This window comes from Aquarana catesbeiana, linkage group LG04 (assembly GCF_042186555.1).
Source record: "Aquarana catesbeiana isolate 2022-GZ linkage group LG04, ASM4218655v1, whole genome shotgun sequence".
In the NCBI taxonomy this organism is placed as follows: Eukaryota; Metazoa; Chordata; class Amphibia; order Anura; family Ranidae; genus Aquarana; species Aquarana catesbeiana.
The window spans coordinates 353,384,112-353,411,278 of record NC_133327.1 but is presented as its reverse complement, the minus strand read 5'-3'; the positions used below and the strand labels follow the sequence as shown (position 1 = coordinate 353,411,278).

The window sequence follows — 27,167 nt, the reverse complement described above, 5'->3', positions numbered from 1 at the left end:
CCAGTGTTTCGTACAGAAGCCTTTAGTTGTACTTTAAAAAATGTATATATTGCTGTAATTTTTCAAATCCCAAGTGTGTTTTTTGCAGATACCCCAGCAAGGAGATGGCAGTAAATCCAACCAAGAAAATCCAGCTTAGCTGATGGACTTTTTCTTTCTGGATCACTGCTAACATGTGAACGGGCCATTAACATGCCCATTGTGGTGTACTCTGAAGTATGCATGTTGGGTAGCACTTTGTTAGATTTAACATTGATGAAAATATCAGTTGATGCGGAGTATTTAAAATTGCTATTTGCATGTCACACAGACTTTGTTGCTTTATTTACAGTAATGCAAGCCAAATGTGCTCCACTTCTCCTGCTACTTAAAGTGGTTGTGAAGGCAGAAGGTTTTATTTATCCTAATGCATTCTATGCATTAAGATAAAAAGCCTTCTGTGTGCAGCATTCTCCCTCAGCCCTCCTAATACTTACCTGAGCCCCATCTCGATCCAGCAATGTTGCATGAGAGACACAGCTGCCCAGGACTCTCCCCCCTCATTAGCTGAGGCAGCAGCAAAATGCCATTGGCTCCCATTGTCTATAGTCAGTGAGCCAATGAGAAGAGAGAGGGGATGGGGCCGGGTCACGGCTCTGTGTCTGAATGGTCACAGGAAGCTGTGGCATGGCTCGGATGCCCCCACAGCAAGCTGCTTACTGTGGGGGCAATCGGCAGAAAGGAGGATCCAGGAGTGCTGAAGAGGAGGATCTGGGCTCCTCTGTGCAAAACCACTGTACAGAGCAGGTAAGTATAACATGTTTGTTATTTTTAACAAAATTAAAAAAAAAAAACAAGACTTCACCGACAATACTGCATTTTCTTTTTTTGAGCACTATCATGTAATATGTTATTCTTTTTTTTTTTTTTTTTCCATATCTTTTTATTTGAAAAAGTAATTCGATACATCATGTACAACAGACACATCAAGAAAAAAAAAAAGAAAAAAGAGAAAGATACACAAATAGTGACTGCCATTAAAATCGCCAGCTCAGTAGGATCATCCATTACTCCCCTAAATTTCTCTGCATCCAGTATGTACCAATACAGACATGTCCATAGGCTGTATCTTACAAAAAGGGAAATATAGGAACAATTTCTTCATTTTCCCCTATTTTTTCCTTCCCCTCCCCTCCCCGTTTCCCCCCCTCACCTGGCATACATCCTCACACATACTCTACATTCCCCTCATCCTATGTCAACCTCTCTTCACCTCTTATTCAACTCACTCCCAATCCAGCCATGCTTTCCATATTTTCTTGAATTTCTTATAATTACCCCTTTTCTTGTAGATATACTTTTCCCTACATATCACTTCCGTTACTGCGTTTTCCCATTCTGCCAGTGTCGGGGCCTCCCTCCTCTGCCAATGCTGCGCGATAAGCTTTTTTCCCTGGAACAAGCATCTATCTCTTGCCGTCTGTATGTCCTTTGAGATTCCTCCTTCCCCCTTCAGACCCAACAGGCACTCTCCCGCCTCCACCCTCAGCGATGTCCCAAACACTAAATTTATTTTCCCCACTATTCCTACCCAATATCTATGCAACTTGGGGCAGCGCCAGAACATGTGGATCAAGTCCCCATGCCCCCCTGCACATCTTTGACATTTCGCATCAGGTCTCTTGCCCCACTTGAATAGTTTCAGGGGTGTATAGTATGCTCTATATAACAGATACAAATGAGACATCACTTGTGAAGGAGAGAGGGTGACCCTGGTACCCAGCGCCAAGACTTGATCCCATTGACCGTCGGACATTGTTCCCACATCTTTTTCCCATCTAGCCCTGTTTTTATTTTCAACCAGACCTTCTTGAACTGCTGCTCTCAAGCAGCCATACATGTCCGAGATCAGCCCCTTTGTGGATCCCGCATCGATCAGCTTTCTCAAAGAGGTCATTTCGCACCACACTGGTGCTTCCTTCCCAAATTGTGCCTCCAGGGCATGCCTGAGTTGCAGATATCTGTAAAATGACCTGTTGGAGATCGCATACTCCTCTACCAGTTCCCGAAAGGACTTTAACCTCCCTGCCCTATATACCTGTGCAAGGTAGTGGATACCCACCCGGTCCCATTCCTCTACGCGCCCCATTTTTTTAAGCTCCTTAAGGCTATTGTTGTCCCAAAGTGGCGTAAATTCCGCAAAACCGGCATATCCCAGAGTTCTTTTAGCTTGTGCCCAAACTTTACACATCATCCGGGTAGAAGGACATTTGGTACAAAATGAGTCTGCCTCTAATCCCTCCGCCACTGTATCGTGTCTAGTGTCATTCAATAAGACGCTACCCCCTACTCCTTACTTCTCCTAGCCTATTACTGCCTCCAAGTTGTTGCAATTGAGCTGCCAGAAAGTAGCCCCGTGGATCTGGTACCGCCAGGCCCCCCTTCCCCTCTGGTCGCCGTAACGTCTTGACTCGGTTAAATTGATGATAGGCAACTCCTATCCTCATATTGATTAGTGGTTCCAAATTAATAATATCTACTGCAGTAGGGAACAGACACAAAAGATACGCTCAGCATCTTTCCAAATTACTGTTCTGCTTTATTATGACGCAATTGAAGGTTTTTATGCACATGATTACGTAGGCATCACATTAATATTACAATTGTAGGTTTATCGTAACAAGGGGCGTTACATAGGCAGGCTTATTCTAATCAGGACTCAAAAGAATGTAAACATTTACTGAAAACATTATGAGTGCCGTGTGCACAGTGAGGGCAGAGTGCAATACATACAAAATACAATACAATTATATACAGAACTTACAAATTTCCATTACAGTCTCCAACCCGATCCTGGCCACCCTTCCCTTCCAGATAAGTTCTCTGAATATACTGTCCATTTTTTTGAACCAGTGCTTGGAAATCCAAACAGGAGAGTTTTGCAAGACATATAAGATTTGAGGTAGCCAGACCATTTAATCAGATTACAGCGCCCGGCGACCGAGAGGGGTAGGCGTCTCCATACTTGACATTTCTGCTTCAACTTTTTCATCAATGGAACTAAATTTCCAGATATGTACTGGCCTGGATCTCTGGTGATATTAATCCCCAGGTATTTCATTTGCCTGACCACTTGGACTTGGGATGCCTGGTGTGGGAGAGGCTCACTCTGGGTATCGATAGGCAGAATCACTGATTTCTCCCAATTGATCAGTAGCCCAGAGAAAATTCCGAACTCCCTCACTATCCTTATGGCTGTTTCCAGTGACTCCTGCGTATCCGCCAAAAATAATAAAATATCGTCGGCATACAGGGCCACTTTGTCCACCCCTCTGCTTCTCTTAAATCCCTGTATGCCCTGTGCCATCCTTAGAGCCACCGCCAGGGGCTCAATTGCCAATGCAAAGAGCAGGGGGGACAGAGGGCACCCCTGTCTTGTACCCCTGCTCAGCTGAAACCACTCCGAGCATTGCCCGTTGATTTTCACCTTGGCCCTTGGCTCGCTATACAGCAACCTTAGCCACCGTGCAAACCCAGGGCCAAGCTGATATTCCGCTAATACCTTCCATAGATAATGCCATTCCAGGGAATCGAAGGCCTTGGCCGCATCTAGCGACAGAATTGCTCTCCTACTGCTGTTTTCTATGGGGATTTGCATGTTAAGATATACCCGCCTTATGTTCGTGCTTGTGGATCTGTTTGGGATAAACCCAGACTGATCCGGGTGTATTAGTTTAGGGATTATCTTGTTAAGCCTTGCAGCTAATACTTTGGCAAGGATCTTCACATCCGAGCACAAAAGCGATATGGGCCTATATGAAGACATCTCTATTGGGTTCTTCCCCTCTTTTAACAGAAGTATTACTATGGCTTCTGCCATTGAGGGGGGTAGAGCCCCCTGCTCCCTGGCCCCATTAAATACCTCCAGCAATAAGGGTAGCAGTACCTCCCCGTATTTTTTATATAGTTCTATGGGCAGGCCGTCCGGGCCCGGGGATTTTTGGGCCGCCATATCTCCAACAGCCCTCTGCAATTCTTTAAGGGTCAATGGGGCATCCAGCATTTCCCGATCTTCCTCTGATACCGGAGTTATCTCTAGTGCCTCAAAGAAACCCTGCATTTCCCCTTCTACATTTACCCTGGAGGAACTATATAGCTTCTCAAAGTATATTTTAAATTCGTTTACTATATCCTGAGTGTTTTTTCTTATTTCTCCTTCCCTCCCTTTAATTGCCGGCACTGCACTCGGGGGGCCATTTGCCTTAATTATCAGAGACAGGGCCTTCCCGATTTTCTCTCCCTCTCCAAAAAAGCCCAGTCTCTGAAAGGACCTAATCTTTTCTGCCTTCTCCCGAAGTACCCTACTATACTCTTCTTGCCTCCTCGCCCAGCGCTCGTGGTTCACTTGGGATGGTGTTGCTACAAAGTGCGCCTCTGACAGTCTTGCATTTTCTTTAGCTTCCATTTCCTCAGCATGCGACTGTTTTTTAACATACGCTATTCTCTGGATTAAAGCTCCTCGGATATGTGCCTTTAAGGCGTCCCAGACCACCCCAAGTGGAGCCGATCCTAGATTTATACTAATAAATTCAGACAACCCCTCCATCATTTTCTCCTCTTCTCCTATAAGTTCAAGCCAGAAGGGATTAATCTTCCAGCTCCCCCTGCCATACTGTCCCCCCACTCTCACGGAGGCAATAACTGGCGTGTGGTCTGAGACGCCCCTTGGCTCATATGTTATCTCCTCCACTACGCTTAGTGCCTCTTCATTCCCCAGTACGAGATCGATTCTGGACAAGGTGGCATGGGTCCTGGAGTGACACGAATACTGCCTCACTCCAGGGTGTCTCCTCCTCCAAATATCTAACAATCCTAATTCATCACAGTACTGCAAAAGGGGGCTCCTGTTGGCCTCTCCAGCTCCGGGCCTCGACGGGAACCTGTCTATGCTCCTGTCCATCGTCATATTAAAATCTCCCAGTGCTATTATCGGTATCCCCGGGAAGTCTGCTACAAACCTGGCTAAGTCCTCCATTACCTCCGTACCGAATGGGGGGGGAATATACACATTCGCTAATATATATCTTCTGTTTTCTATTAAACAAGAAAGAAAAATATACCTTCCCTTATCGTCCAACCTACTCTGCCCGCAGGAGAAGGCCAGATCTGTGCTTATCAGTACACTCACCCCTCTCGAATATGATGAGTGGGTAGAGTGATACTGCATCCGGAACTGTTTATTACTCAGAGTTTCAAGTGTGTCTTTAACCAGATGCGTCTCCTGTAGGCAGAGTATCTTGACATTCCCCTTTTTAGCTGTTGAAAAAATTATTTGTTTTTTAAGCTTATCCCTTACTCCTCTTACATTCCATGAACATATATTGATCCTTTTACCCGTATCCGGGATTTTACCACTCCCTCCTTTAATACTAAGGGGCCGTTCTATCTAATACCATTGCGATATTTTGATCTCCTGTCAAAACTAACCAACTCCCATTACAGGTATAATAAGGGGATACATAGTATATCTCCCTATCTCTTACCCATCCCTCTAGTCTGACAGCCTGAATCCAATCATGTCCACTCATACCACTCCCTACCTTCCACCTCTGATTACACACGTGCCTTCTCCCCCCCACCCCCCACCCCCCAATCCCCCACGCCCTCCCAACATCCCCCCTTCTCAACACCCCCCCTCCCCCACCCTACCCCCAAGCCCACTTTAGGGCCTAACCCCCGGGCTTCTATTGTGACCTTCAGAAAACTTTTTTGAGGTTTGAAAACAGAAAAAGGGAAAAAAACGTGAACCAAGTCCAGTAGGGGGGGACTTTTCCCCCTTTAAAAATAAAAAGAAAATATTTTGTGCTATTACCTTGTGCATTTTTTTCTATAAGTTATTATACTATTATTTACTTAATCCCCCCCTCCCCCCTTCCCTCGCTCCACTCTCCATTTATTGCATTAACAAAGAAAAATCCAGTGAAAAAACAACCAATAACATAATACAATAAAAAAGCTCAAAAAAAAAAGAAAAAAAAGAAAAAAAATCCAGTGGAAGAAAAAGCACCAAAAGATATTACAAAAAAAATACAAAGAAGAAACAGGATAGAGTTCCAAACGGCACCTAGCTCCCCTCTCCTCTCTTAATTCTTTCCTCAATACTCTCTAGCCAAGTTGATACTTCGTTGGGAGTGGAAAAAAACCTAACTTCTCCTAGAGCTGAGACCCGCAATCGCGACGGGAACAAAAGCGCGTAGTTGATTCTGAGTTGTTGAAGCTTACGCTTGCAGTCTCCAAATTTAGCTCTTTGCCTCTGCAGCTCAGGGGAGAAGTCTGGGTAAATTGAAATCCTGGCTCCATTATGCTGGATGTTCCTTAACTCTCTTGCCTTCTGTAAAATAGTAATTTTGTCCCGAAAACATAAAAGCTTAAAAATAAAGGGTCTGGGGCGCCCTCCTGGTGCTAAGATTTTGGGACCTATTCTATGTGCCCGCTCAACAGCAAATGTAGCAGAAAATGAGTCCCTGCCGAACTTCTCCCTCAGCCAATCCTCCATGAATTGAATGGGGTTATTCCCCTCGCAGCCTTCTGGGAGCCCAAGTACCCTCAGGTTCTCTCTGCGTAGCCTGTTTTCCATACTGTCCATTTTCTGTAGACAATCCCTTAGTTGGATTTTCATAAGTGCCACCTCTTGCTTTAATGGGTATACATCATCCTCCATTTGGCTGAATCTCTCCTCAAGTGCTGTTGTGCGGGTGCAGACTGTACGCACTTCCCCTTTAACCACAAGCAGTTCATCTCTAATGCTTTTAAATTGCTCAGACAGCTCAGTGATTGACTGCTTACAGATATTGACAGCTGTAAGAATATCTTGCAGGGATGGCTCTCTCTCACCCAAGTTGCCCTGGTCTCCCCCTATCGCTCCTTCTAGGCCCGGGTTTTGCTGTTTATCCGAGGTCCCCCTTGAAACTGAGCCTGCCAGTTGGATAGCTGATGATGGAATTACCAAAGTCCCATTTTCCTGGGCCTGACTTCTCCTCCCAGGATGACCTATCTGCTGTTGGCCCCCTCCTAAGTTGCTGGGTTTGTTAGGGGTTTGATTTGGGGTGTGCGCAAAGCGCTCCAATTTGGTAGCTACTTGGTTCCCCTTCTCCTTAGTGCTGTGGGTTCCGAGGCCCCCCGTCCCTTGCTGGGCTGGCCCATCCTCCATCCCTTTCTTCTTAGACATTCCTGATAGTGTCCTGATAATATGCTACTTTTGCCAAAGCACCGTGCTAGTCCCCTGCCTTGCGACCTAAGCCTGTACAGCCACAGTCTCCTTGCCAGGATATCAGTGTTAGTGTCTCTGCGTGGCTGGGCTTTTTATGCTGTGGATACACACACAGCCAGCAACTCACCCCTCCAGTACTCCGGACGGAATTTTGTGTTGCTTGGTCCTTCCAGGGGTTTCCGGTACCGCTCAACTCCGCTCGATCCCAGGTGTCAGCGCCCCCCTCTCTCACAGGGACAGGCACTGCCGGTGTACTTCCTAGGAGAGCGCTGTGCAGTTGGACTCCGGCTCCGTGCGGCGGTCACATCCCCAGTCGCGTCCGCGACAGCTGTGTTTAACTGCTCCGGGCAGCCTCCTGGGTCCCGCACTATCGGGTGCCGGGTACGGAGCGGGGGGAGAGGGCTGAACTCAGTCACGGCGTCCTCTCTCGCCTCTCACCTCAACATCCGGTCACGCCCCCCACCGACATGCAATCAGCAATATGTTATTCTTAGATGTAAGCATTATTATAATATATTTATTTTGATTACTTTTTGTTGCAGAGTTGTTGGACTTGCAACCATTGCCTGTGACAGCTTTGGGACATAGAGAATATGAAGCCTTGTACAAGTTTACACACTTCAACCCCGTTCAGACCCAGATCTTCCATACCCTGTACCACACAGACACAAATGTTCTACTTGGAGCTCCAACTGGTTCAGGAAAGACTGTAGCAGCAGAACTGGCAATCTTCAGAATCTTCAACAAGTATCCAACATCTAAGGTATTGAACTTTAGCTTACTGTTATGTTTGAAAATCCTGTTTGTTGCATGTTTGAATATGTAGACTGTTTTTCCAAAGGCACATTTATGTCACACTGACATGCAAAGAAAAATATAGTCTAAATTTGTTCAATTTCAGGCAAGTACTAGATTGGTGTAGAGCTGAATCTTCATTATGTACAAATGTCCTGTCAAGCACTGTGGTAGTAACTGGTCAGATTTATTGTAAATATTATTCCAAAATGCATAAATCTTTTGCCACATATAGTATATATTTTTTTGCAGTAAATGTATGACCTCCAGTTTAAGGGTTCATCAATTGACAGTGTGTGAAAAATTGATTTGTATCATGTATGTAGTAAGCAATACCATATTTTTTCTTACTTCATAGGTGCTTTGATATTTTTATATTCCTGTAGTGCACATTGGCATGTGCACTATGAGTTTTAAAAAACCCATATGAAAATATGCCTTAGTCATACTACTCAAAGAGCAAAATTGTCAAAAGAAAAGATCAGTCAATTGCATTTTTTGAATGGATGAACTATGGACTTTGAACTTGAAAACAGCACTGGTTTAAGGGGAACCTGTCTTGAAAAAAAAAACATAGCAAATGCCATTGTTAAGCTTTTCCTCTGGCCTTCAATTGTTTAAGTCACTAACCTAAAATAAATATGTAGACAAGGACCTTTGACTTTTCTGATTTACATACTTATTTTGGGTTAGTGACCCAGAAAGTATCAAAGCCGGTAGGTGAGCAAAACAGTCTGGCAGCTAGCATTTCAAAAGGTTGTAAGCAAAGGCAGTCTCCATATTTGTCTTGTGACAGGTTTGCTTTAAAAGTTGTTTTCTGAGTCAGTAAAGCCTTGTAAACATTTTATTATATAACATGTGGTGACTCGATAATGGTTACTCTTTTTTTTTTTCAATCAATATTTTTTTATTGAAACATTTTTGCACATTTTTACAAAAGAAACATATAGACAGAAGGAAAAATTAGCAAAAAAGTAGAAAATCACGTAGACATTACTTTCTTCAATTTTATTTACAAATCAGATGTAAGTGGGATACCCATAATTGAACAACTTAAAGGTGCGTTTTATACAATCAACTGTAGTCTCATGTAAGAGCCATACTATGTACCAGGGTGAGGAGTATCACTCCCTCTCCCAAGCACCCCAGCTGGGAACATTCTGTGCCCAGGGAGAGAGCCACACCCCCATTATTCCCCATTGTGCAATGTCCTCAAAGAAGTAGGTATCTTGGTGTCAGTCCAAGCGTTAAGATAACAGTGTATAAGATAAGAGATAAAAATAATAATAAAAATAAATTAACATAAATTTAGGGTAGGAAAACACACACAGTCAGAACGTTCTTTCCCTTTAGGTATTGTAATAAAGCATATAATTAAGTCATTTAGCTTTTATGTGTTTTTGCGTACCAGTTTATCCCAAGTCCTATTGGCTTTGTTATGATTGTTTTGGATTGAGGCATAAATCATCTTGTACGCTGCATGGGTGTTGGTTGTGTTTATTACCTCTTGGAGAGACGGAGTCTGGTGGTCTTTCCAGTGGCGCATTATTGTTAGTCTGGAGGCTAAGAGAATGTGGACTACAATCGTTCTGGCTCCTAGTGGTATTAAGTCAGTGTCCAGGGATAGCAGTGCTGTGCCTGGCAATATACATATTCTACTATTCAGTACTTGAGCAATCGCATCACATACTCCTCTCCAAAAGGGGAGGATCTTAGGGCAGGACCAGAGCATATGATACAATATTCCCACAGCACCGCAACCCCTCCAGCAGGTGTTAGAACTCTGTGGAGAGAACTTTGCTATTCTGTGGGGGGTTAGATACCATCTGAGAAGGATTTTTTGTGACAATTCCCATAGGTTCACACTCTTTGTTGCAGCGTACGTGATGTGTAAGGCCTCCCTCCATTGGTCTAGTGAATAAGAGAACCCTAAGTCTTTCTCCCAAGCTACTATATAAGTTGTTTTAGACAATATGTTTTTGTCATTCAGTAAATTGTAGAATAATGATATTCCTTTAATCTTGGTCATAGGGTTGGTGTAGTATTGGAGCACTCGCCAAGGCATATTCAATGATGTGTTCATATTGGTACCTAGTAAATGTGTAATCCTTTGATATGTGTAGTATTCGGAGTCCGATAGATTAAATTCTATTTGTAGCGACCTGAATGTCTTAGGAGTCGGGCCAATCAACATATCTGCAATATTGTTTATCCCATTTTCCACCCAATGTGAGATATGTAGATCCGGAATAATGTGGGCTAAGCTTTGAATGGGTAATTCTAATGTTGATGTGGTCAAGTCTGGATTTGAGACCTTTAATAGTGCTTCCCATGCGTGAAGACACTCTACTATAGTGGGAGAGATCCCTAAGTGCTGGAAAGTATGTTGCGAGCTAGCCAGAAGAAAGTGATAGAGATTACCCCATATGATTTGTATTTTTTCCAACTTTCCATCTGGTGTTGGGGTGTTGGGGGAACCATGCTTTAATTTGTGCCAGAATCGAGGCAGTGTAATAGTCTTTGACTACTACCAATCCCACCCCTCCTGCTTTCCTTGTGGCTGTTAGTTTGGAAAATGCGCATCTAGCTCTCTTTCCCTGCCAGATATATCGATTAACCATAGATTGGGCTTTGAGGAAGAAAGTATTAGGTACTAGAATTGGAATAGTCCTAAAAAAATATAAAAATTGTGGTAGGAGTACCATTTTAAAGGCTGCCAGCCTTCCAGACCAGGATAGTTCAGTTTTTGCTAAGTCTTGGAGTTTGGATTGTAAGTTATCTAAGAATGATAAATAATTGACTTTAAACAAGTCTGTTGTTTTGGGTGTTAACGTGATGCCTAGATATTATATACCGGTGGTGCACCATATATATGGGTATAGTTGTTCCATCCTACATTTAATGTTAGGAGGTATATTAATTCCCAAGATATAGGACTTAGTGTCCTTAACTTTATAGTATGATATACTATTAAATAATTTAAGTGTTTGGTGGATTGATTCCCAGGATGTCTCCACATCTGTGACCATGAGAATGACATCATCAGCAAATAAGCTAATGGTGTGTTCTGAGTTACCAAACTTAAATCCTGTAATTTGAGGGTGGTTGCGCATGTAACTCGCCAGGGGTTCCATAAGAAGATTAAATATTAACGGTGATAGCGGACACCCCTGGCGAGTTCCATTTGTAATGGTAAATGGAGTGGATAGCACTCCTGAGGCATAATGTCTGAGAATATGGTACCATTAAATCCAAACCTTTGCGAGATACCCCCAATGTATTCTATCAAACGCTTTCTCCGCATCCAGAGCTAGGAGCAGAGAAGGCGTTCTCTTAGAATTTGCATGATATATTACATTAATTAGGCGCCTAGTAGCGTCAGTTGTTTGACGTCCGTTCATGAAACCAGATTGATCCATATGTATAAGTTGTGGCATTATATCAGTTAGTCTCAGTGCAATTAACTTAGCATATCGTTTTACATTATTATTTAGCAATGATATTGGTCTGAAGTTCTGTGGAATAGATGGTTCTTTCCCAGGTTTAAGTAATGTGATTATAAGCGCCCTTAGCATTTCCGATGGGAAGGAGGAGGAAGCATCTGCAGCATTAAATATAGTGGTCAGATGGGGCGAAAGAATGTGTTTGAATGTTTTGTAGTATTCTCCTATATAACCATCGGGACCTGGGGATTTATTTAAAGGTAGTGTATCAATGGTCTGGGATATCTCTTGGGTTGTAAAGGGTGAGTTAAGGTATAATAATTGTTCCTTGTTTAAGTGGGGTAGAGATACTTTCTCCAGAAAATTGTTTATGGCATCAGTGGTTGGTTGTATGGTGTGTGGGTCATTTGCTAAGTTGTATAGAGAACCATAATAATGACTAAATGTGTCAGCAATATCTTGTGGATGATAGTGTTTTTCTTTAGTTAATGAGTGTGTTATGTATGGAATTTTGGATCTGTACCTACGGCCCTTAATGCGTTGTGCTAGAAGTTTCCCGGCTCTGTTACCATTTACATAATAGTTCATGTTTGATCATCTGGCAGATTTTTCAAAATTCTCCAGTAGAAGTAAACGGAGATCATATCTCAGTTGGGATAAATGTTTAGATGTAACGGGTGTAGGGGTTTGTTTATTTATGTTTTCTAAGTTGTGAATTTTAGTCATGAGATCTAAAATTCTCTGTTGGCGCTGCCTCCTCCTCCTTGCCCCTAGTTTGATAACTATACCCCTCATTAATGCCTTGTGAGCATTCCAAAGAATAAACTTATCTGTCACTGAATGCTCATTTTCACTAAGGTAATGCACTAAATGTTCTAATATACTTTTGGTATCAGCTTCCTGTAAGAGAAGTGGGTTAGCTCTCCAAATTGGAACAGGGTTGGAAGAAAAAGAGTCCCTTATTGTCAATGTTACCGATGCGTGGCCTGACCATGTGATATCATTGATGGATGCTGAAATTGTTCTGGATAATGTCCATTGGTCTACTAGGAATAGGTCTATCCTTGAATAAGTACCATGCAGGTTAGAAAAAAAGGTGAAATCTCTTTCTCCGGCATGGAGGCATCTCCATGAATCCAATACAGTTTGGCGGTGTATGGAGTCTTGGAGTGTTGGGAGCTTTCTGGTAGTATTGGAAGTAGAGTCGAGGTGTGAATCTGGTATTATATTAAAGTCACCACACACCACCAAAGCTCCTTTTTGATGAACTCGAATCTTTCGAAAGAGTTTCTTAACAAATCGTATTTGATGAGCGTTTGGAGCATACATATTCAGAATGGTGTACTGTGAGGAATTTATGCTGCAAATTAATTAATATTATGTACAGTCCCTGGGGATCCGTGATTACTTTGTGAGATTGGAAAGATACCGTGTCCCGTATAGCAATAAGAACCCCTCTTTTTTTTTAGTCTGTATTAGCAGTAAAAATGGAGGGAAACTGCCTGTTTGTGCATTTTGGTGGGGATATACTGCTGAAGTGCATTTCTTGCGCACATAGAACGTCGCTTTTAAATCGTATAGCTTCATTCCACATTGATTTGCGCTTGACAGGGTGATTAAGGCCCTTGACATTCATGGGAAGGAAAGTCACCCCCATTTGTACAGCAAAAAATCAATCATTTGGCATTTTACTTGCATAAGTGTTCTTTTGTAGAAAAAGGGTTCCCTCTTGTGGTCAAGATCGGTATAGAATATGTTTGTAAGGGCTAATGCAGATCTTAAATGGGTTGTACTCACATTGAAAACCGTGCGTCTTGTTTTTTCGCTGTGGTCTTGCATATGGTGTAGGTGGAGTTTCCGTAGAGATGTTGTCTCGGAGGAGACAGAAGTGGAATCATCCAAAGGCTGTAAAGGAATCTGTAGGCTCAGACTGTGTTGGAAAAACATGATATAAAGAAAAACATAACTGAGTATGAACAAAAAAATTTGAGAAATAAACGTACTACTTAAGTGTTGTAACTGAACTTTTTGAACCAAGTATGGGTATTGTATACCCGAATGCAGCATTTTGCTGCTCAAGAGTAGTCAGAGGGGTGAGTTCGTGAGCCGAGAGAGGCTGTTCCTCTCCAGAACAGTATATAGCATGGATATGCTTTCCAGATGGTCAGTGCTTTTTAGCATTCTTGGCTGTGACCATTTGCCACTCAGGGTTTACATGTGGGGTACTCTTAGGGAGAGAAGGTCTGTTGTCAGGCTCTGGAATAATCTGCCATTCAGGGACAGGCCTTTTTCCAAAGAGTCTATATTGAAGGTGCGGCCTTCCTTGGTGATTGCGATTTTGGTAGGGAAGCCCCATCTATAGTTGATCTGATGATTCCTAAGGGCCTTAGTAATTGTACCGAGGTTCTGTCTCTTCTGGAGGGTGTACTGCGACAGATCCGCAAAGAATTGCAGGTTTTGATGTTGCAGGGGGTCATGCTCCCTGGAACGCATCGCAGACATTAATTTTTCCTTCACATGGAAAAAGTGTAGCCGTAATATTACATCCCTTGGTACTTGATCAGGGAGGTATGTAGGTTTGGGCAAGCGATGGATCCTGTCTATGGTCACATCAAGATCTGTGAGTTCAGGGAGAATATCTTTAAACAGGGTGATAGTGTAATCATGCAGGTCATTCTGCTGAACTGCTCTTGGGATCCCTCTAATTTTTAAATTGTTTCTCCTGCTTCTGTCTTCTATGTCAGCCGTTTTGGATTTGAGCCCTTCTATTACCTCCTCTTTCTCATCATGTACATCTACCAAATCATTTATGGTGGATGCAGACTCCCCCATTTTGCATTCAATGTGTTCCACCCTCGATTCCACTGCTTGTATGTCTGTATTGAATTTTTGCATGCAGGACATCATGTCAGTTTGAATTGAACTTCTTAGTGATAGTAACATGTCTTTTAAGACAGTGTACATAATAGGCATGTTGTTCGTTGGGAACACTTCAATGCTATCTGGCAGTTCTCTAGTATCTTCCCCTGAGTCACTGCTGGGACTAGCTGCTGGGATGCATCCAGAGCCATCCATCCTAAATCTGGCTTTAGCAGGGGCTTGCAGATTGTGGGGTGTTAGGGTATGACTGCTGGCTGCGGGGAGACCCACTATTAACGCTAGTTGAGGCCTTTTAACTTGGCTGGAGTGTGGGTTCTGGGCTGGGGTGGATGTGCTGCCGGCGCCATCTTGCCTACCTCCATGAGCTTGCCAGGATAAAAAGTCTGTCAATTTTTGGGGTCTCCTTTCGCTTCCTGGTCATGGTCACTGATGCTGTAGGGTGTAGATCGCTCTGTTTGTAGGGAGAAATCCCCCTCTGGAAAGCCGATTTGAGCCGCTGATGGTTCGTGGGAAGAGGAGCTCAGCTCTCACACTGCCATCTCCGTTCCCGGCCGGCCACGCCCCTAATGGTTACTCTTTAAAGATTAACCTCATTCAGCCCTATAATTAAACCTTCATATTCAGACATGGGGTACATATCAGCTATCTAGCTCTTGCATTTTAATTCAGGAATCATTCCAGTGCACCAATCCACTTTTAGTTCAGGAATCATGCTAGTGCACCAATCTTTCCTGTAATTTTAAATGGAAATGTGTTAATTCCCCCTGTCTGTAATAGGAGAAAGCAGCCCAACTCCAGGTAACTTAAATAGTATTCCTTGCAGTTGGTTTATGCCTGCAAGGTTTAACTGCTCATGTAGTCTACAGGAAAGTTTTTGCACTTAAACGTACCTGATTCACAGCAACACTGGCAGATGACACTCCCCCCACCACATTTCAGAGGTGGACTATGCATTGGCCTCATTACATCTAATGCAGGGCTGTTGACCCTGAATTGGTCTTCAGGATGTCAGGACCTTAGACCGATGGAACCTGGGGAGAAGACACTTGGTGGACCGGAGGATCACATAAGTAAATCTTCTTTTTTATGTCCCTTAGATCTAAATGAACAATTAACCCTTGCAGTGCGGATTCAGTGCCACTGCAAGGGATCATTTTTAAGTTTCCCGGAGTTGGGCTTTAAACACACCTACTACATGACCAGTGCTGTATTTTTCACAGCCACCAATAGGTGTTTCTCTCTCAATTTGTTTCACAGTATTACCACACACTACCTGCTTAGTGGCAATATAATTGCATTATATAATAATTTCTTATTTATACAGTACAAGACCCAGGCTGTTTAAGACTTGATTATGGGTTATACGCTGCCACCTTCCGGGGAGGTCACTGGCAACCAAGGTTTTTAGAACAGCTGATATTCTTTAACACCTTGGGTTCCCAAGAATCTTCAGTCTTGGGTGATGGACAAACTTTCTCTACTGATTGCTTGTAATGCCAATTTACCTGAAAAAAGTTCACATGTACAAATCCCTTCTCCCTCTGGCTGCACTGATGCCACTGTCACAATATGATTGCAGCTACCAGATCACTTATCAGTCAGCAGCGTTTCAAGGAACCATACCCAGACCCTGCTGCTTGGAAGACGTGTGACAAGCCTGTAGTGTTGCCTTTGACATTGGACTCTGCATGTGGAGCTCAAACCTGGTATAGCAGTACAATGAAGTACAGTTAGTTGCAAAGTGCCCTACAGGTCCAGGGCAGTAGAGATCCAAATCCCAGTCGTTCCAGACCTTGACGACCTTCTGCATGAAGGGGGGGGTATGCCTTTCCAAACTGGGCAAAGCAGTGAGTCCTTCCCTATTGGGCTTTTCCCTGGGAATACGTTAGTACTGGGCATAGAGGAATGGGCAGCAAGAGCACATTAGGCCAGGAGCAGTGTGTGGCAAGGGAGCTACGACACGTTTTGACATTTCTCGTAGCCAAGGCCTAGTGTACACCACTTTAACGGTTTGTTGCTGTCAAACCTCTCTGACAAGATTTCAGGCCCTTGAGACTGCCTTGCATTAACTTCACTCTTTAGCAGCAATTATTCCAGTTCCCTACAATAAATCATTTTGAGGCTTTTCTGTTTGTGGTTCCAAAGCTGTCCACTTCCTGGACTGTGGAATCAACAATTCCAGATGGAATCAACCTGGTCTGTAAATGCATCTTTGCAACAATGAATTTTTTGTCATCGATAAATATCAGGGATACATATTGGCATAGTTGCATATTCCCATTTTCCCACTCATCAGCTGTTCCTGTGTTTTGCGGAGGGCGAGCAGCCGTTCCCCTTTGTGGTTATTCCCTTTGGCCTGTCTATGGCTCCCTGGGTCTTTACCAAGGTGTTTGAACACTATACGGCATTTCTGAACGACCTTCTCTTAAAGACTGACTCTGCCCCAGCCCTAGCGGCCAATGTGCAATGAACAATACAGACACTTTAGAACTTTGAGTGGATTCTCAACCCACAGAGGTCTGTGTTGGAATCAACCACTGCTTGGGTTACTCAGGCCTAGTCTTGCTAGAACCAAATGCAAATATGCAAAGTCATTAGCCTTCCAAATATATGTGTTTCACGTGTTTAATGTGAAGACTGTATCACATGAGGCTTTTAAAACCGAAATTTTGGGGCCTCAAAGGGTGCCTTTCTCAAGGAAACATAGTAACATCACAATTTTTGCATGTTTGCATTTGGTTCTGGCTAGGCACAAACTGTGGTATTCACTTTCAGCACCCATCATTACTGGTCTTGAACTTGGCCCAAGCCTGGGTTTTTCTTTCCTATAAAACTCAGACCTGGTGGTTGACCAGCCCTGCACTGGATTCGGAGAAGTCCTTTCTCCTATTAATCTGTACGGTTTTCACAATGGATGTCAGCCTGTCTGGCTGGGAAGGTGTCCTTGGAAAGGCACGTTCCAGTCTTGTCCCCAGCCCACATTCCCAGATTAGACAATTGGTGATCAGACTTTCTTAATTGTCTTAGCGCATGGATGCTAGAGAATGGTCTCCTCACCGTGAAGTATTTTGGGAAATATGTCACCACTGTGGGAATTTGAACATAGATCAGTTGACATTCCACCTCAACCACATGTTGGACAGATTTGTGCCCAGTATCAGGGATTCAAAGGCCTTTGCATTGCATGCACTGGTGACACCATGGGATCATATCTGGCTGATATTCAACTTTTCTTGCTTAAGAAATCTTTCTCAGCTACTTCACAGACTTAAGATGGAGGGCGTTTATAATGATCCTGGTGGCACCAAACTGGCCCAGAAGGACTGGGTACTTGGACATTCTCTAACTCCTTTGAGACTCTCAATGGGAACCACCAGATCAGCCACACCTATTGTCTGGAGGACCAGTCTTCTATCCTACCTCATGGTCGCTGAATTTCATCGTTTGAAACCCAAGTCCTGAGAGATTGTTATTCCTACGCGGCTTGTAGCCTTGAAATCAACCTCTGTTAAGGTCCATCATCGCACTTGGTAGACTTGCCTCACATGTTACGAGGCATGGAATTCTTGTGTGTGTCCTGTAATGTAATCTAAGAAAAGCATTTTACAGACAAGTCAAATATCTTTATGTAAGTGTATATAAAACTATAAACAACCACATACTGTCACAACTTAAATCCCTCTCTTTAACATTTACTCATAATAATCATCTACTTTACTTGTTTGTGTATAGGCAGTCTACATAGCTCCTCTGAAGGCTCTAGTCCGTGAAAGAATGGAGGACTGGAAAGTGAGAATAGAGGAAAAGCTTGGTAAAAAGTAAGTGTCTTGTCAAATTCAATCTGATATTATCAGAAGCTGTAGTTTCATCTGTTTATGTGCTACGTCACATTAAGCCTGCTTTTACGTCTGAGCCCTATGTATGTTGCAGCAATTCCTCATTGCTTTCCATTTTTTTTCTTTAATTTCAAGATTTCTGTTTATTGTTAAATTTTAAAGATTTTATTTTATTACTATACTTATATTTTAAATGAACTATGTGCTTAGGTATACTGTTTTTTTTTTCAGAACAATCGTGCATAGAACTAAAACACAATGAACTAAACATACAGTAACAATGTGCTCTTAATTCACCAACAAAATGTATTTAAACATTCAAAAGAAGAAGTCCTAAAATTGCATGTAGTATTTTAAAAAAAATATTATATTATATTATAATTAAAGTATTAGTAAAGCCCCCAAAATCTTTAGTCTCTACAGTAAATTTGTATTACATTAGAGCTGCTAGTGGGTGGGTAGCTAGGAACCTGATAGGACGGGTAAGACTTTTGAATTGACAGTGGCTCTTCTTGTCATTGCAGTAAATGACAGGGTAGACCAAGCAACCAGCTGGCAAAAAATTCATAAAAGTAATTTTTATATACAGCTCTGTAATTTGATTTTGGAGGATATTCCCAAACTCACTGTGTGAAAAGATGCATTCAGGTTTACAGTGACTTTAATAATTACTAAATAAGCACACCCCATAGAAATTGTTGACTTTTGTACCTTATTTGAACAGTCAAACTACAAATCTAGATTCAGATACCTAAATAGCTAGGTGATATACTTGAACAAATGTCAAAAGCATTGGTATGTTTTCATTTTTCAAGATCTAAATGAATAAAATTTCATATTTGTCATTTGAACAAAGTAAATACACCCCAATCTTTATCACCACTTCAAATCCATTAGAATAAGTTCAGGGTTTCAGATTAGGTGCCAATGGTTAGAAGCTGCTTCAGAAGCTACAGAAAGTTGTGGATGCTTATGAGTCTGGCTGGGGACTTTAAAAGATTGCCAAATGATCTGAAATCAATCATTCCAAAGTAATCTGTAAATGGCATAGATTTCAAACTGCTGCTAATTTGTCAATTGCTAGCCATCCTAACAAATTCAACCCAAAAGCTTACCTCTGGATGATAAATTAAGTATTTAAGAATCCCAAAATATCATTGTGGGATGCTCAGATAACTCTTGCAACAGTTAGGGTCAAAGTGCATACATATGCAATTAGAGATAAATTGCATCAATTCCAACTGCATGAGAGGTGTTTTAAGAAAAAGTCTTTGCTGTCAAAAAAAGAACACTAGATCAAGATTACTGTTTGCCACTGACTGAAACCACGTGCTGAAGACTGATCAATCAAAGATAGTTGTTTGGCCACAGTAACAGTAGATATGTTTGTTGCAAACCGAAGATAGTACTTGAGGTTGAAGCAGCTGTGAAGCATGGTGGTGAAAATGTTATGGTTTTAGGTTGATTTGCGGCTTCAAGGCCTGGGCAGTTTGCAGTCATCAAGCAACTCATAGCAACTGTGAAGCATGGTGGTGAAAATGTTATGGTTTGGGGTTGCTTTGGCGCTTCAAGGTCTGGGCAGCTGGCAGTCATTTAGCTGACTTCATCCTGCATCATATCAAAGGGTGCATGAGGCCATGTGTCCAAAAGCTAAAGTTAAACCAGAAATGAATCTTTCATACATCATGGGACACAGAGTCAGGCTAATATTCATTACCTGCTGGGTTATACTCCATCTCCAGGTGAATGGACACTGGTAGATCAAAGTACTTCAGTTTTTTACCAGTGTCTGCAAGGTGGATGGCACAGTTTGTTTGAGCTCCCTGAGCGCTAGGTCTCTAGTCCCGCAAATGGTTCCTAAATGAATCAAGGGATTGACCGATCGGCTGCATTTGACACAGGCTTATTATGCTCAGATAAATGGTACCTGAGCCTCGCAAAGAAGACTCAAGATCCTGTGAGGTTGTGCCTGTAATGCGGCTTCCCGGCGCTGGACCCTGTGAAGTGGAATCCTGGACACCACAGCGCTAAGGCATTCCTGCAGGGTGCTGTACAGGTCCAAGGGAGTGGACTATAAACATGAAAAGGTTACCCAGTCCTTGAAGGTCCTCAAGTGACAGGAACCCGCCGTGATGGGTGAAGTTTGGGCTCTTAGTTTCTAAGCTGCCCTGTGCTGGACGGGTAAGTGAAACCCCTTTACTTATTATTGTGGGGTATCCCAGTGATTGTAACAATCAGTCAAGCTAGCTAGAGGCTGGACACCTGTGTGCGGTAACCATACGAGGGTGTTTTGGGCTAGCTGTGGGTGTTTGTAGAGTGTACCTTTTATGCTTGTGTCTGGCTGTTTTTTACCTGTATGATGGCGCACAATGGTTTCGCCATGTTGCCTTGGTTCACCATGGTGCATGTGCATTTGCAAGAGTGCCGCTGTGCTTAGCAGTTGTTTGTTTGGCGGCCATGGTGCACGTGCATTCGCAAAAGCGTCACTGGACTTAGCAGTTTGTTTTACGCACGTGGCTTCGCCGCACATGCACAGTAGCCTTTATCTGGGCTCACCAAGATTTGCATCATACGAAACCATTATACATCATATGAATATAGCCACACCCGTTCGCCGGGGCCAAGCACGCACTAAACATTCTAGCGCACACCGAGCTTATTTAAGCTGTGTAGGCCAAGCATGCGGTGCTTCCAGAAGGCAGCTGCGGGACACAGAGCAGGCTCTGAACAGGCACTTGCAGTGGTTCATTTCTCCTTACCCGGGTTATGTGAGTCACCAAGTGTTGCTTGGCAGGCTAAATGTGCTTAGCAGGATTGTTACATAGGGGCTTGGTGAGCCATATTAAAGGGTATTCCTTCTGAGGTGTTTTAATACTACACACAAGTATTCTCTTTTTGTGGCTAGTAAATGTCTTCAAAAAAGAGGAGCGGGACTAACACTACAGGGAAGGGCACACCTATGTTGTCAGTAATTCCTGATGAACCTAGTTGTATCCCTATTATTGTATCCCCTGAAGGACCGGGCAATCTGAGCTGCTGCGCCTATCTGGTATTGTGTCTACGGTCAACGCTGCTGCTTCACCCATTATCACCAAGGATGAACTGTCGTCAGCCCTAGCCAGATTAGAGCACAGTATTGCTGGCATGATTGCTTCCATCCCGCAGGGTGACAAGAAGCGTGACAGATCCCCCTCCCCGGAGCCTCCTAGTCTGGAGCCGGAATGGGTTGAGGATGGGGAAGAGCTTAAAGCTCAGGATTCTGTGGAGGGCCCGGCAGATGAGTCTGCTTCTGAGCAATCTGGACAAAAAGATATTCAGTTGATGTCTGCCTCTTAGTCGCAGAGGCTTTCGATCCTGACTCTGACCAAAATGGTTCGTTCTGCCTTTAAGTTGCCTCTTGCAGAGGTGACTGAGCCCCCTGGTCCTCTTTGGGATCCCTGAGACCTCTTTAGGCCGCACAGGCTTTCCCCCTACACTTCCTGTTGGAACAGGTGGTGTATGCTGATTGGGAACATCCTGACAGGATTTTTGTTCCTCCTAAGAGGTTTTCCCTTTTATATCCCATGGATGAAAAGTTTGTTAGAAAATGGAGCAGGCCAGCCGTAGATGCAGCAGTCTCTTCCTTAAACAAGAACTTAACTTGTCTGGTAGATAACGCACAGGACTTGAAAGACCCTGTTGACAAGAAATTGGAGTCATTATTAATGGCTTCCTTTTCTTTGGCCAGTTCAGCTATTCAGCCAGCTGTTGCAGCAATTGGTATCTGCCAGTCTGTAAAGGATCAGGTCAAATGGCCTGATAGGCCTAACCAGGAGAATGATCTGCCTGAAAGAAAGACAGAAATTCCTTGAGAGACAAAAACAGAACATTCCATAGCTCAACTCACCAACCAGTCTGCTAACTGACCAAATTAACCTGTCCAACAGTCTGCGTTAAAAACAGGGGTTTAGTTAGCTTGCATTTGCAAACTCATGCGTAAGCTGCAAGGCCTCCTCACAGCACCCTGTGTATGCTTGCAGTCCTAACACTACTGTATTTATAAGCATCCCCAGAATGTCTTTCATGATAGCCCTTCCATGTGCTCCTTGCTGTGATGGCCAGTTATAGGTGGGGGCAGGGGCCATTTGTTTGTTATTGGTGTATATTGGTCCAGGGACACACTGCACACCTTTGCTGCCATTGTGCTCCTGCTGGGTGTCCAGTGTGCTCCTGTTCCTTTAAGGGGGATTGGGCTGCCTCCAGACCCACCTGCCCCCCATCTATCCATTTAATGCTTGTGCTTCCATTGTGGAGACGCTTATAAATACAGTAGTGTTAGGACTGCAAGCATACACAGGGTGCCATGAAGAGGCCTTGCAGGTTACGCATGAGTTTGCAAATGCGTGCTAACTAAACCCCTGTTTTTAACGCAGACTGTTGGACGGGTTCATTTGGTCAGTTGGCAGACTGGTTGGTGAGTTGAGCTATGGAATGTTCTGTTTTTGTCTTTCATGTGATAGCCCTTCCATGTGCTCCTTGCTGTGATGGCCAGTTATAGGTGGGGCAAGGGCCATTTGTTTGTTATTGGTGTATATTGGTCCGAGGACACACTGTACACCTTTGCTGCCATTGTGCTCTTGCTGGGTGTCCGGTGTGCTCCTGTTACTTTAAGGGGGATTGGGCTGCCTCCAGGCCCACCTGCCCCTCATCTATCCATTTAATGCATGTGCTTCCATTGTGGAGACGATTATAAATACAGTAGTGTTAGGACTACAAGCATACACAGGGTGTCGTGAAGAGGCCTTGCAGCTTACGCATGCGTTTGCTAACTAAACCCCTGTTTTTAACGCAGACTGTTGGACAGGTTAATTTGGTCAGTTGGCAGACTGGTTGGTGAGTTGAGCTATGGAATGTTCTGTTTTTATCTTTCATGTGATAGCCCTTCGAAAAGTCAGCCTTGAAACCAGCTCAAAGTCTGAAGTATTTACGTCTGATCCTAGATACGGTTCAAGCAAGAGTATTCTTGCCACCTGTACGAATCTGTGCCCTATAGGTTCAGGTGCGTCAGATAAGGGACACCAGACAACCCTCCATTTGGCTCTGTATGAGTCTTCTATGGAGGATGGTATCCTCCTCTGAGTCAGAGCCCTATGCCCAGTTCCATTCCAGGCCTTTACAACAAGACATCTTGTTAGCTTGGAACAGAAGAGGACAAGCCCTGGATTATCCAATGTGCTTATCTCCTCGGGCACGCTTGAGCCTAAACTGGTGGTTGCAGGATCAGAACCTGCGAAAGGGAAAATCCTTTTTCCCAGTAACTTGGAGAGTACTGACTACAGATGCCAGTCTCTCAGGCTGGGGAGCGACCCTGGAAGGGCTCACAGCTCAGTGGAAATGGTCAGGGACAGAACAGATCCTGCCCATCAATGTCCTGGAATTACGGCAGTACGTCTGGCCCTACGGTTCTTGTCGGTGGAGCTTCGGGACTGCCCTATTGGGGTTCAGTCCAACAATGCCACTGCAGTGGCCTATATAAACCACCAAGGTGGTACCAGCTCAACTCTGAAGGAGGTGAACCACATAATAGCCTGTGCCGATTATCTCAGCCGCCAGCAGATCTGCCCATTGGAATGGTCCCTACACCCAGGGGTGTTCCAGGAAATTTGCCAGCGTTGGGGATGGCCAGAGGTCGACCTATTGACATCCAGGTTTGACAACAAGTTACAGCAATTTGTGTCCCGAACAAGGGATCCTCTGGCAGTCGGAGCAGATGCTCTGATAGTTCCATGGAGCCAGTACTCCCTGGTTTATGCTTTCTCTCCAATCCCTCTCCTTCCACATTTGTTGCACAGGATTCGGAGAGAGGGGGTTCTGGTCATTCTGGTGTCACCAGCCTGGCCCAGAAGGCCCTGGTTCCCTGAGATTGTGAGACTGACAATAGACGGGCCATGGATGCTTCCACATTGCCCCGATCTACTTTCTCAAGGTCCTATATTCCACCACAATTTACAGTCTCTAAATTTGACGCCATGGCTATTGAAGCCAGGATGCCAAAGGACTGTGGCATCTCGGGACCAGTGGTGTCTAACCTAGTGAATGCTAGAAATGCTGTCACTGGGAAGATTTTTCATAAGGTCTGGAAGACTTATATTGCTTGGTGTGAAGCCAGAAAATGGTATCCTCCGAAATACGTGATTGGGAGAATTCTCTCTTTTTTACAGTCGGCTGTGGAAATCAGATTGGTTTTGAGTACAATCAGAGGTCAGATTTCGGCCTTGTTAGTATTCTTCCAAAGTCCTCTAGCATCCCATTTGTTAGTCAGAACCTTTATGCAGGGGGTGACTCACTTGCTTCCCCCCATTAGGTCACCTATGTGTCCTTGGGACTTGAACTTGGTGCTGTCTGTGTTACAGAAACAACCATTTGAACCTATCAAGAAAATTCCATTAAACTTGCTGTCACACAAACTAGCCTTCCTGATGACCATCATCTCGGCTAGAAGGGTGTCAGAGTTGGTGGCTCTTTCGTGCAGGGAACTATACTCGATCCTTCACCACGACAGGGTCGTGTTATGACATGTTCCATCCTTTTTGTCAAAAGTAGTGTCGGCCTTTCATTTAAATCAGGACATTATTTTGCCTTCTTTTTTCTCTCAGCCTCGCTCGGCGGAAGAGAGACGACTGCATTCATTGGACGTTGTTCGGGCAGTCAAGGTTTATTTGTCTAGATCCGTGGAGATCCGAGAATTATACTCCTTTTTTTTTACCAAAGGGACCCAAGAAGGGGCAGGTAGCTTCCAGACTTCCAATGTCATTTGGGTCCATCAATTGGTCATTCAGGCCTATGGTCTAAAAACATAAATCTCCTCCCTTTAGGGTGAGAACTCATTCTACCAGGGGTGTAGGAACCTCCTGGGCTTTTCGCCATAAGGTATCTGTGGCTCAGATTTGTAAGGCTGCTACCTGGTCTTCAGTGCATACGTTCACAAAATTTAATCAAGTGGATGTTCGAGCACCCGAGGATTCGGGTTTTGGCCACAGTGTACTGTGGGCTGCCGTATAAGTTCTGATGGCTATTATTTGGCAGGGTGTCTCCCTCCCCTCAAGGCTATTGCTCTGGGACGTCCCAGCAGGTAATGAATATTAGCCTGACTCTGTGTCCCATGATATATGAAAAAGAAAATAGGATTTTTTCATCATACTTACCTGTAAAATCCTTTTCTTTGAGTACATCATGGGACACAGAGATCCCTCCCCTCTTTTTTGAGGATTCAGTGCCTGCTACAAAACTGAAGTACTTCCTGTATGGGAGGGGTTATATAGGGGGTCACTTCCTGTCTAAAGACTTTTGGTCTACCGGTGTCCATTCACCTGGAGGTGAAGTATAACCCAGCTGGTAATGACTAATAGCCTGACTCTGTGTCCCATGATGTACTCAAAGTAAAGGATTTTACAGGTAAGTATGACAAAAAAAATCCCATTTTCAACACAATAATGACCCAAAACACTAGCAAAATGACCAAGGAAAGGCCTAAGGAAAAAATGTAGAGCGTTATGGACTGCCCTAGCTTTTGGTTTCTAGTAACATTTTGTAGGTGATTTGGAAACAGGCATTTCATGCAAGGAAACCCACAAACACCTTGCATTTAAAAGAATTTTGCAGAGATGTGGTTAATGTAACCTTGGATTAAAAAAAAAAATCACTAGATGTTCATGTCAAAAAGTGGTGAGTAGTTACAAAATGCCTAAAAAAGTAATTGCTGCTGCAGGGGACAATAGCTGATTTTGTTGCTAAAGGTGTGCTTACTTTACCACAGTACATCATTATATCTATTGATATTTTTGTTGAATAAATAATTAAAAAGTCAAATGAGTTCTTTTTCAAGTATATTGTCTTTATCTGTCAGTATTGTTTGAACAAAGATCTAATGTTTGCCTATTCAAATATGTTTTAAAAAAATAGTGAACAGTTTCCATGATTCCACACTTAAAGTAGTATTAACTTTCAGAATTTTTTAGCTGAACACATTAAGCAAAATAAAATAAACTTTCTCTATAAACTAGTTTTTAAAATTCTTACTATATCACTTTCAAGTTTACAACTTTCAATGTTGCTTACTCGTGCTGTCTCTGTGCTGATTTCCACATCCAGTTTTCATAGGAAATCGTTAACAGTAGACAGTTCAGTCTATTACCTTGGAGAAGAGAGGGGGATGAGGAAGGAGGAACAGGGGAGTATCTTGCCATCTTACGCTATGGAGCTGTGTGTTTCTAGTTCTGCACAGTGTAGGGAGATACAACTCTAATCCCTATATGCAAGGGTGGCTCAATTTGATGCTGAAAGAGAAATGAGTTACCTTGAAACAGGCCATTTAGGGCAGCAGTCATGGCACCAACTAAAACACATGCAGTGATTAAAAAATAAAGAAGCTATGTACCCAGTGAGTGATTAAATTAGCTGATGAAAGTGCTTAAACGAACTGAGGGTTTAAAAACCCTCATATATATCAGTATTTTTGCACACAATTTAGTATGAGTTATATAGCCTAAATCTCCTAGAATTCTGTAATTCCTGTTCTAATTCTACAAGAATATCCTTTATATGTTTTTGGGAACATACAGTGCATTCATAAAGTATTCAGACCCCCTTCATTTTTTTCAGTTTTGTTATGTTGCAGCCTGATACAGTTGTTTAAATGCATATTCTTTTTACTTGCCGACAGACTCACACACATATACATCAGCAGAAAGGCACAGGCAGGCAAATGGGCGTACCTGTACGTCCCTTTGAATTTGCCACCTGTCGATGTTCGCTGGCTGCCCGCGATTGCGGTGAGGAGAGGCAGAATGGGGAGATGCCTATGTAAACAAGGCATTTCCCTGTTCTGCCTAGCAACATGACAGGGAGCTACTGCTCCCTGTCATGTTGTAGTGAGCCCATCCCCCCACAGTTAGAATCACTCCCTAGGACACACTTAACCCCTTG

General features: G+C 43.4%; 1 protein-coding gene across 2 annotated transcripts in view; it reads left to right on the top strand.

Moving 5' to 3' along the window:
- The window catches only part of ASCC3 (activating signal cointegrator 1 complex subunit 3), a 1,208,179-nt gene that overhangs the window by 935,741 nt on the left and 245,271 nt on the right, over window positions 1-27,167 (top strand). For both annotated transcript variants that reach the window (XM_073626995.1, XM_073626996.1), the window contains exons 25-26: window positions 7,792-8,012; window positions 18,100-18,185. In XM_073626995.1, coding sequence (XP_073483096.1) covers window positions 7,792-8,012; window positions 18,100-18,185 — 307 coding nt within the window. The remainder of the gene's footprint in view (window positions 1-7,791; window positions 8,013-18,099; window positions 18,186-27,167) is intronic.